At 34.6% G+C, this 12473-nt stretch overlaps 1 protein-coding gene across 3 annotated transcripts in view; it reads right to left on the bottom strand.

The window, feature by feature from the left end:
- Positions 1–5089, bottom strand: part of LOC148844431 (vacuolar fusion protein CCZ1 homolog B-like) — a 77115-nt gene extending 72026 nt beyond the window's left edge. The window contains exons 1-2 of one of the 3 annotated variants that reach the window (XM_088957659.1): positions 4862–5089; positions 4628–4748 (exon numbers count right to left, since the gene is read on the bottom strand). In XM_088957659.1, coding sequence (XP_088813785.1) covers positions 4628–4729 — 102 coding nt within the window. In that variant the 5' untranslated portion in view covers positions 4730–4748; positions 4862–5089. Of the gene's footprint in view, positions 1–4627 lie in introns of all 3 variants that reach the window. The other 2 variants (XM_088957657.1, XM_088957658.1) reach the window with 2 other exon arrangements.
- Positions 5090–12473: the final 7384 nt, after the last annotated feature.

The raw sequence follows: 12473 nt of genomic DNA, 5'->3' as shown, positions 1-12473 counted from the left end.
GAATTTCCTCTTCCTCCACGGGTTTTTGGCTATACATGCTTCATACATGTGAAGGATCCAAAGAAAACCAAGCTGGATTCTAAGGCTACAAAGGGAATTTTTGGGGTACTCTCCTACACAAAAGGGGTATAAGTGTTATGATCCTATCTCCAAGAAAAAATATGTCACCAGAGATGTAGTCTTTTTTGAGTCTCAACCCTATTTCCAGTCATCTCAGAATCCTCTTCAGGGGAAGAGTAGTGGGTTGGAAGAGGATTCTCATTCTCCCTTTTTTTTTGTTCCCATTTCATCACCTTCCACTACTACTAGCTGTAACATTCCGGGTCAACCTAGTGAGACTCCCACTGTGCCAGTTACTTCTCCAGATTCGGCTGATGCTTCTGAAGGTTCCAGTAAACAAGAGAAAGAGATACTTGCATACAGTAGAAGGAAGAAGGGCCCTCAACCTCATGATTGCAACCAGTTGAACTCAGATCAATCTGTCTCTGCAATCCAAGGTAATTCTGACTCACTCAATTCAGATTTGGATATTCCCATTGCTCTCCGTAAGCATGTTCGTTCTTGTACCACTCGGCATCTCATAGCTGATTATATTTCTTACTCGCACTTATCCCCTGCCTATCATTCATTTGTGTTTGCTCTTTCCTTTGTATGTGTCCCTTCCAGGTATTCAGAGGCGGCATCTGATCCAAGGTGGAAAGAAGCCATGAATGAGGAGATGAAAGCCCTAATGAAAGCAGGAACGTGGGAATTGGTGGACCTGCCAGAGGGGAAAGGCACTGTTGGGTGCAAGTGGGTATTCACAGTAAAGCACAGGGAAGATGGGTCAATTGAGAGGTACAAGGCCAGACTTGTGGCAAAGGGATTTACACAAAATGAAGGAATTGACTACAAGGAAACCTTTGCCCCATTAGCGAAGCTCAACACAATCAGGGTTCTACTGTCACTAGCAACAAAATTCTCTTGGGAACTTCATCAGCTACATGTGAAGAATGCCTTCCTAAATGGTGATCTTCATGAAGAGGTATTCATGGAACTCCCACCTGGATATGATGTTGGAAAGAAGGTATGTAAACTAAGGAAAGCATTATATGGTTTGAAACAATCTCCCCGGGCATGGTTTGAGAGACTTTGTTTGGCCGTGAAGAAAGTAGGGTACACTCAGAACAGTGCAGATCATACATTGTTTACAAGGAAACAGGATGACAAACTTACAGCACTCATTGTGTATGTGGATGATATGGTGATTACTGGAAATGATGTGAAAGAGATGAAGAGGCTGAAGGAGTTCTTAGTTTCAGAATTTGAGATCAAAGACTTGGGAAATCTGAGATACTTTCTTGGGATTGAAGTTGCTAGATCAAGAGAATGAATCTACATATGTCAAAGAAAGTATGTGCTAGATCTCCTAGAGGAAACAGGCATGATGGGGTGCAGGCTAGTAGACACTCCAATAGAACCAAGCCATGGATTACAAGAATCAATGGGTGAGGAATACTATGATAAAGAAATGTACCAAAAATTGGTAGGAAAACTGATATACTTATCCCTTACTCGGCCAGACATTGCCTATGCAGTGCATGTTGTCAGTCAATTCATGCATTCACCAAAGACCCCTCATATGAGAGCAGTGGAAAGAATTCTCAGATACTTGAAGACTTGCCTAAGGAAAGGAATTCTATTCAGGAAAAACAACAGACTTGAAATTGAAGCCTACACTGATGCTGATTGGGTTGGGTCTGTTGGAGACAGAAAATCAACCTCAGGTTACTATACATTCTTGGGAGGAAACCTAGTCATATGGCGCAGTAAGAAGCAGAATGTTGTGGCTAGATCAAGTGCAAAAGCAGAATACCGAACTATGGCACACGGGGTTGCTGAACTCTTATGGCTCAGAACTCTCCTTAATGAGCTTGGTATCAAGACTGAGGGTCCTCTCAAGCTGTATTGTGATAATAAAGCTGCTATCAACATTGCCAACAATCCCGTGCAGCATGACAGGACAAAACATATTGAAATTGATCGACACTTTGTCAAAGAGAGAATTATTTGAGGAGAACTCCGTGTGCCTTATACTCCATCAGAGATGCAGGTTGCAGATGTATTAACAAAAGGGCTGGCAACAACAAAGTTCAGGGACATACTTGGCAAGCCAAGCATGATTGATATCCATGCTTAGCTTGAGGGGGAGTTTTAGAATGTTAGAGTGATGTTCGGCTGATAAGAGTTCTTATTAGCCCATTCTTATGTTTAACTTATCTTGTAACTAGGCCTGTGTTAATGGGCCTAATCCTATTTAATGATTTAAGTCATCTGGGTGTCCCATCACTAATCAGGGGCATCCCAGTAATTTCTTGTACCTTGTACTTCATTCATCTATAAATAAAAGACTGGTCGACTGGCTAGGTCAGTTCGACATTCTCTTCATTTTTGTGGTTCTCTTCTCTTCCTTGCTACTTCGAGTATAGCTCCTCAGATTACACAAAGGACCTTGATTTTTCAAATCCATTGCCATGACACTTTAGCATCTCTTGTCTCTATCAGTTTGTTAAAGAATTGACAGAAACTGGCTGACTTCTCTACATTCCACCACACCTGTTCTTCAATGTTTGATTAAGGTTGGATCCTATTAACCTTTTATAAAAAGGATGACATTTCCTCAATTTCCCAATATTGAAGATCTCTTCTCATACCAGGGGGAAATAGATTGTCAGTCAAGCCCATTCTACAATTTTCCCCAATTATCTTCTCTTCTTCATGCCTTATCTTCTACCACTTCTATTTTCCTCACAAATAATGCTCTACAGATTGATTGATATTCCAACTCATTGACATGCCTTGAATAAATATTGTAGTCCAGCAAATATAATTGATTTTATTTTACATCTTAAAAGGTATACCAAGATAATATGATTCCTTTTTATTGTCAATTTTGGTCTGTAAATTCCATCATTATGTTCAGTGTCCACATGGCAAGTTAACAACATCTTACCTACCAAATTTTTATGTTACAAGAGCAAGAAACTCCAAATTAAAACACAAACTTAAGTGTATCAGCCAAGAGACTATCCATATCTTAGCAACAGTCAACAGAATGGTCATCTCCTTTAGGTTCCATATATTTAAGGACTTCACAATAGAAAATAAAATTTTCCTTTAAGATCTTAATATGAAGTTCATAAATCATAAATGGTGGAATAACAGAGTAGATAATGCATCATATGACCAAAAGAAACAACAATTCCTCTCATCCATCAAAACATAAGACTTCAACTTAAGTGGAACCACGGTTCACAATATTGATGATCTTTGGCGATATATCCCCATTTTCTAGGTGGTGTTGTGGTGATACAAAATTTTCTGAGAATTCTTTTTTTCCAAATATCCCCGATGTTTTTTGTTGGCAATATTTCAGATTTCATTGATAGACTATATATATAGTAAATATTTGATCAGCAAGAAAAATGGATTATATTAAACTGATAATCTGGATATAACAAGGGCATGTTGTATCCATCCATAAGGATTCATCCCAATCCCAGTTCAGGAATAAGATTTACAATGGTGCACAAAACATCTGTTGATAGACAATATATTTAACATTTTAAAGTTTTAGAATATTATTAAAACTTTTTAATATCTCATTAAAATCATCATAATTTTTTAAAATTATTTCCCTAAAAGAATCAACAAGGAATTGGTGATTGGATAATTGGCTTACTACTTTGATATGATTTACTTACTAATTTACTATAACTAAAAAGGAAAAGAAAAATGTGTATAACTGCAAAAGAGTATTGTCAATCTATTCAAAATATAAAGTAACAATAAAGACAAAAGAAAAAATGACATATATAAAGAAGAGAAGATGGCTAAAGACCAAAAGGGAGACATAAAGTAACATACCCATTACAGTCTCTTAATTTCTCCTATTTGATTTTTACAGTTATTTGCTATGGTCTTGAGCCTTAAATTTGCAATTATATTTCTTCTAATGATTTCTTGAAGGTTTATTAACTAATTCCATGTTTCTAGAAAATTTTCCTATTTTTTAGATTTTCCAAATATCATAGAGAAATTAGCGAAATATCTCCAAAATTTCTCCAATTCTACATAGTAAAATCTATATAAAAGGAACAAAGAAAGTATGAAATAGCAATCTCTCACAAAATCCTGTATTATAAAGTGTTAAAACATAGTCTTGATACATGACAGCCAAAACCAGAAAGATATGTCACGACCTAGTAAATTACAACCCGGCCAATTCATCACTGATATGCGCTTCATTCCGTCTCACTGATTCCTTATCAAGTAAGCAGCAAATTACCAGTTGTAGGGAAGTTCACAAGCATTGACGTTCTCAGAACGTATTACAAGAAAATTTTTAGATTTCTTCTAACTAAAATTATAATAAATCCAAACTTCAAAACTAATTTGTTATCATACATAAAGAACTAAACCAAATTGCCAACTACAGAGCTCTAATCAACGCAAACTAAGATGGAACCTCTGCCCTTTTCGATTCTTTCCCAATTACATTAATGACGGGGGAAAGATCAATAAACGCATTACAAAGATAGAAAATTTGCTGAAACTAAGTAAAAAATCAAAAAGAACAGAGACCTACCCAAATTGATGAATCTCCCTCTCGAATTCTTTCACGCAAACGATAGTTGTCAGACTCGCTTCTTCCGCATAAGCTCAGGACTGCCTCGAAGCATCCGAACATTTACGAACTAGGCATTTCCCTGAAGCATAAAAGCAAAAGATCTCCTGAGTTTTGTACATCGATTCGTTAACACACAATGACCTGGATCTACGACGTAAGCAGCATGCTTTTAATATGGAATGTATTCCACACCATGGATTGAAGATCGACGGAAGGAATAATATCTGAGTTCCCGTCTTTGGTATCTTGCGAGATATCAGATATTTAATGCCTTCGTAATCAAACCCTTGAGGCTACCTAACTTTCTCCAACGAGCAACGGTTCTCGTTTTAGACAGTTGACGAACCGATCGCGAATCAGACCCTCTTTGGCCCAAAGCCCAAACGCGACGGTAGAGTGGGCAATTAGGCGGGTTTGGGTGGGTTGGGTTTCGGCGTCAACCCGTCAAAAACATAGAAAATATAACAAATCAACGTTATAGAAAAAAAAAAAAAAAAAAAAAAACATAGAAAAAAATATAACAAGAATTATAGAAAAATATAAATTTCAGAAAAATTAAATCCATCCATATAAGTGTAAAGAAACGACTAGCGGAGCACAAGGGCTGGAATGCAATTGTAACATTGCTATTTGTTATATTAAAAAAGATAATGGTTTCTTAATAAGAAACTTGTGATTATGAGTATTTAAGTTTTGAAACTTATATAAAGACTTAAAAGGGATCATCATGTGCTCGTTTTTTAAATATTGTTTTAGCAAAGCATCTCATCATATAGTGATAGTTTTGAGTTTTACTTCACAGTTGTCATTTGCTTCACATTGAGAACTCCCAGTTGACTTGTATAGTAGGACCATTCGGCCCAGGAACCATCTAGGCAACCATTTCCGTTTTACCCCCAACTTGGTCCTTGGCCAAAAATTGTTAAATCAATCAATGACCCATTGACCCGGGCGGTCAAATCGTTGACCCATTTAATAGTTTTTGAACATTTTTATTTTTTAACTTTTGTTGTTAGAACGGACCATCCATTCGAACCAGACGATCGAACTATTGACCTGGAAACCGGTGGTCAGAACGGTTCCATTTTCGGGTCATTTTTTTAGATGTCAATAATTAGACGAAATAACTTTGTAGTCATAGTCATGGGAAGAGTGGACATTGCAAGGGATTCCCAAACCTTGAAAGATAAAGCCAAAGTTACCTTAAACACAAGAAAAAAAAATGGCGGTAAATCCACCAAACTAGAAAAACCAAGGAAAAAAATAAGAAAATTGAGTCCAAAGTTCCGCTTTGAGATGGAACTAAACATACATGCAATCAAAGAAAGAGCCAAAGCAGATCATCTTGTAAGAAAATTAAAAAAAATGCACAAGAAAATCCAAAGAAAAAACAAAAGGGAAGAAATAAAGTGGTGGCAAACCTGCAAATCCTAGACCGTTTTGGAGGACTTTGAAAATAAGACCAAACACACAAAAAAACAAAACTAGAAAATGAGAAAAAAAGGAACATATCGCACACACTTGAATAAAACCCACAGTAGAAGAAACCTTTGAATAGTGAAAATCCAAAAGCATAAAACCATGGTTTTTGAACCGCCGTTGACCCGGAGATGGACATTGTGGCCCGGGAACCATCCAAGAAACTAGTTCCGTTTTACCCCAATCCCAGTCCCTAGCCAAAAATCGTTGAATCGGTCAATGACCCATTGACCCGGGCGGTCAACCGTCGACCCGTTCAATGGTTTTTGGTCGTTTTTTATTTTTTTTAATTGGGAACTATCTAGGCAATTGGTTCCATTTTATCCCAATCCCAGTCCCTGGCCAAAAACCGTTGAATTGGTCAAAGATCCATTGACCCGGGTGGTCAAGTCGTTGACCCATTAACCCGTTCAATGGTTTTTGGCCGCTTTTTAATTTCTGTTGTCAGAATAGGCTGTTCGTTCGAACCGTCAACTCAAAAACCGGTGGCCAAAACGGTTATGTTTTTGGTCGTATGAGTTACATGCTTGAATGACATAACACGCATGATATTATTTAATGGACCTTACACACTGGATTTTTTGCCTGTAATTTTTGTTGTCAGAATGGGTCGTCCGTTCAAACCGGACAGTCGAACCGTTGTTGACATGTTCCATGGTTTTTGGCCTTTTTTTTTTTAATTTTTGTTGTCAGAACGGACCTAGACTCCCTTTAGGTCTTCATCTAGAAAGGATATGATGTCCTTAGGTTGTGACTTCTTCAATGGTCACTAGGGGTGTTCAAATTGTGAGCCAAACTGACTAAACCGGATTGGCCCAACCCAATTTGGTCGGTTTTTTTAAATCACTAGCCGGTTTTGGTTCTTGCAAGTATATAAACCAATAGATCGGATTGGTTTCAGTTTTCACACTTGAAAATCGAAATCAAATCGAATCGAATTGAACATAAAATTCACTAATGTAGTGTGTTTCCATCCTTGGCTATTGGCCTATTGCTTCTTACTTTCTTAATCCTAGTCCTTTCCTATCCTAGTAGTAGTCGATTAAGACTACAATCAGTCTTGAATCCGAAAGTAAAAAGAAAGATTTCAGATGGAGAAAAGAAAAAGGAAAGAGGGAGAAAGCAGAAACACACGAAAGGTTTTAAGAAAAGGAGAGAGAGGGTCGAAATAGAATTAATCTGCCGACCCACTCTTAATATTTATATGTTTACTAATTGTAAAAAAGGTTGAATTGCCCTTAATGCTTACATGGAAAATAAACTAATAATAAAACTGAAATAACAAGCTGTAACAACAAAACTAAAATAACTACCAACTAACACTAACATAACTAACAAAGAATACATGTTGTGTTGCCATACAAACACAGTGGGGACCACAACCGTGAGGTCCACATTAGTGTTCTCTACGCTCCCCCTCAAGTTGGGAATAGATATTTGTCATTTTCAACTTGCATAGGTCTGCCTCTAACTTCTTCCTAGGAACAGCCCTGGTGAGAAGATCTACGAGCTGCATGCTGGAGGTGATATATAGGAGACACACTTCTTGAGATGAAACTCTTTCTTTGACAAAATGTCGATCAACTTCGATATGCTTAGTTCTGTCAGGTTGTATCGGATTGTGGGCTATATTAATAGCAGTCTAATTATCACAATACAACATTATGGGTTTCTCATAATCAATACCCAACTCTTCAAGTAATGACTTCAGCCATAATCAATATCCAACTGTTAGGGGGGCATTTATGTCATTTTTTTAACCCCCCATAAGCAAAAATGCAAAATACACAATACCCCCATAATATGGCTGTTTATAACTGTTGGGGGATATTTTTATAACGCCCCCCAAAAGTTGAAACTAGCCGTTGGGCCCCTTTTGGGGAGGGGGGCCCAATGACTATATAGCCTATTTTTTGGGCGGGCCACTCTTGGCCTGTGAGAGGCTGTGCTGCGGGTTGGGACATGCCAACACGCGGGTGCAGGTGGCACGACACTGTCATGCCGTGCCGGGCCCAACCCGATTTACACCTCTACTTTCCACCAAGATGGAAGAATGGTTCCATTTTGGATTAATTTTAAAAAGCATGAAAGAGTGGAAGTTAATACCCTAAATATATGACTTATTGATAGGGAAGTAAAGGAGGAAAGATGTAGTGGTTCAAATTACATTTTGTGCCCTAATAATTAGAGAGTGATTAAAATTAATTCTCATTTTTTAAAAATATTTTTGTTTAATATGAAGAATATGCAACATTAATGCATGTCCAAATATTTCTATAAAATGTATAAAACATTCTTTATTTTTATTTTTTATTATTTAATTTATGACATAATAAAAGTCACTTATTTACCAGACGGAAATGCAATTCCAATATATTGTTTGGATATTGATTTTTAATATTGTGCTCAAATCAACTAATTAGATTGATCAATTCACCATTAAATTCAGGATTATAGGTCTATTTACCACCAAACCACTTGCCTATGGTGACCTAGCTAATTAAATCATTAAACCGTTTAACATGGTTAGTGGGGTCATGCATACATTAATGCTCTTTTTTTTTCTCCTATTTTTTATCCCATTTTCATCATTAATTAAAATAATTCTCATTTATTACACTATTTCTATGATGAATATATAATATTATAGAATGTGCCTAAATTTATCTACAAATTTCTACATTTTGTAGAACTTTATATATTTTGTTATTTAATTATAATATCATGTGTTGATCCATTGGACATGGATAGTTGAACCACTAACCCACCACTTGGATGAAAAAACCATTTTGCTTTTTTTGGTTAATTTTAAATCATGTATACCATTTTCATCATTAATAAAGGTAATTCTTATTTTCACATTTACTTTTGTTTAAAATGATGAATATGTAACAATAGAAATGTATTGAAATGCTTTATACAATGGTTATACTTTTCTTTGAGTTTCTAAATATAATTTTAATATTTATTACTTAGTTATGGAATCATAGATTGACCCATTTGACTTGGAAGGTTAAATCATTAACCTACCATCTAGATATGAAAATGGTTTCATTTTCAAACTGATTTTAAAATTTGCATTTCATTTATATCATTAATAAAATAATTATTATTCATCACACTTATTTTGTGTATATGATTAATATATAATATTATAGATATGCCCAAAAATGTTTCATATTTTTGTGTACTATTCTATTTAAACATTTTTATTTTTAATTGTACATCATGCATGGATTAAGCCATTTGTCCTAAAAGGTTGAACCACTAACCCACCCTCTAGGTATGAAAGTGGTTTCATTTCCCAACAGTTTTAAGTTTTATATTCCAAGTCCATCATTAATAAAATTATGTCTATTTTGTCATACTTATCTTTTTTAATATGACAAGTATATAATGATAGAATTGTGTCCATTTTTTTTCAAAATTTCTTTATTTTTTATAATCTTTTGTATTTTTTATATGTCTAAATTTGTGTTATTTGTTTATAACATCATGAAATTATCCATTTGACCCAAATGGTTGAACTACTTACCCACCATCTAGATGGAAAATATAGTTTCATTTCTAAGTATATTTCAAAATATACAATTTCATTCTATTAATAATATTGTATATGCATTTATTAATGGAATTTAATAATGAGAAACAAAAGTATAAATGTTAGATTCAATATGAGAGAAAGAGAATGGGATTTATTTAATGCCTTAAATGTGAGGCTTAACGAGTGGTAATTGAATGTACTTAATAGTATTATTTTAATTACATTTTCATCCCTCTCAATGAAGATGGACTAAATTAAAGAGGGGTATTTTAGTGAGAAAAGAATTTCAAAAACCCACCCAATACCTCATCACACTTTATATACTAGTATTTGTGTACATGCTTTGCACATGATAAATGTTGTGATGATGATAATATATAATTTAATTCTATTATTTTTGCAATTTTTTATATTTCCACATCTATAAAAATTATTCTTATTTATCATATTTAATTATGATATAAAGATATGGTTCATTAATATAAAGATATGTCCAAATAAAATTTTTGGAATGGTAATGAGAATTAATAAAATTCTTGTTATTCTTATTTATCATTAATAAAATTTTTATTATTCTTATTTATTATGATTAATTAATAAAATTAATAACTTCTAAATGATAAAATTAATAAAATTCTCGTTACCTTTGCAAGAATTAATTTCTATGTGATAAATCCAATTTTATCTCCTTTGCAAGAACTACTAAAAAAAATATTACTTACTAATGCAAATATCTTGCCATCCAATGATGTGGGCTTTAAGGTAATGGAAATGAAAAATTAACCCACCATATGGTGGGAGTAAAGAAGGGAAAACCATCTACTACCTTAATGATCAAGAACTAAACCAATGAAAATAGGTTAAAAATATTTAAAAAATCAAGAAAATAGTTTAAAGAATAAATTGCTCATCCATTTGCAAGTTGGAAATCTCTTCATGGTGGTTAATATGACCTAACATTGGCTATTGAGAACATAAGATGTACTTTCATTTTTTTTTTTTAATTTAAATAAATGAAAGGGTAAAATGCTGAAACCTCTTGTAAAATTTTTTATCATTGTTGACCCCCCCAAAAACTTGTAAATGTAATCACCTCTCATGAACTTTTTGACACAATTGTAGGTAGACCCTTTGTTAGAATCTTCTAACAAAAAGCACAAAAATGTCCAAAATACCCATGTAGTTACTTCTGACCAAAATGTTTATTTTTTAATTTCTTCATATCAATCACTACCCCAAAATGTTTAGTTCCAATTTTGCCCTTCATATCAATTGCTTAAAGGTAAAATTGTAACTTTAAACTCTCTTTCTTTTGTTGTTGATAACATTTATATTATTTTTTATGTATAAACTGGCCTTAATAATAATTACATGGGTATTTTGGACATTTTCATGCCTCCTGTTAGAGGATTTTACAAGGGGGGTCTACTTGCAAGTGTGTTGAGAAGTGTGATTGCAATTACAAAACTTTAAGGGATGTTTGGGCAATGATCAAAAACTTCAAGGGAGGTTTCAATAATTATCATGGTTTGTTTTTCAATTATTGAACAAAAAGAGAGATTTTTGTGCATTTTCCCCAACAAACATTAAATGGGAATGTTAAATAACTTTATTGCCATTGACTTATTTTACAATTATAAACAAAAAGAATGGAATTTTGTGTCTTTTTTGTAATAAGCGTAAAATGAGAAAGAAGAGTCATATCCTAATAAGCATTAAATGAGAAAACAAAATTACATATTTACCACTGCTCATTTTCTGATTCAAACCTTAGAGATGGGGTATTTTAGTCTAGTGAAAATTCAAGAATCCAACCACATGTATTCATACTTATATACACACACACACATATATATATATAAAAGAGTGAATACCTATTTTTTCTGGAACTTTCATTGGACTTTTACTACCCTATTAGTCTAAGTAGATAGTGAGCATACGGAGGGTGTTATTGTCTTTTACTACCGTCACATTTATAGTTTCTCTCTCAGTCCAACAATTACATCTTATAACAGAGAAATGAGGCCCTCTCTCTCACAAATCGGATTCATCTCCCACTACTCAGTACAGCAGTTATCTCTCAGAAATCTGAATTTACTCCCACTTGGATCCACTTCTGCCATTTGCACAAATTTGTCCAAGAACGAAGGGTCTTTCTCCCATAAAGTTAAAGTTGAAGGAAACAAGGCCCTTTCTCCCACGAGTTCCATGCTCCTAAGATGAACTGAAAAACATTCCCACTTCCACGAATTCCACGATGGGCGAGGGACATATTTTAGTCCAAAACAGCAAGCACATGACTCATTATTCAAAGATCTAGACTATTAATGCCCTCTGTTTTCAAATTTGCCTAAGTACTTTTTTTCATGTCAAATTTTGTACTGGTAGGCACCTTTTCTCTTTTCCAAAAGCCTCCCCGCCAGTCTGCCACGTCTCCACCTTTTTATTGTTCAAATAATCATGATGTTTTGTTACCATAACCAATTAACCATGTTGTTTTTAAGTCAGAACATTTCAACTGAGGTAGGAATTGTACCTGAAATATATCTATTTGACATTTCCCCCGGCCAAACCCCAAACACATATATGTCCAATCCAACCAATTATGCCCATCTTATCTTATGTGGCTGGTGTTTATACAAGAAGAGAGAAAACATTGGTTAGAGACAAAGTCATGCACACCTGGCTGGATTACTTTTCACGAGTGAATACAAGACCCACAATGAATACTAGCATGTTCACTCATCATAAATAACTCAGTCCAATGTGCATGATTTAATC

This window comes from Nelumbo lutea, chromosome 8, assembly GCF_056320005.1.
Source record: "Nelumbo lutea isolate HS-2025 chromosome 8, American lotus-T2T, whole genome shotgun sequence".
NCBI classification, from domain to species: Eukaryota; Viridiplantae; Streptophyta; class Magnoliopsida; order Proteales; family Nelumbonaceae; genus Nelumbo; species Nelumbo lutea.
The sequence above is the reverse complement of the archived record's forward strand: the minus strand, read 5'-3'. Positions and strand labels throughout refer to the sequence as shown.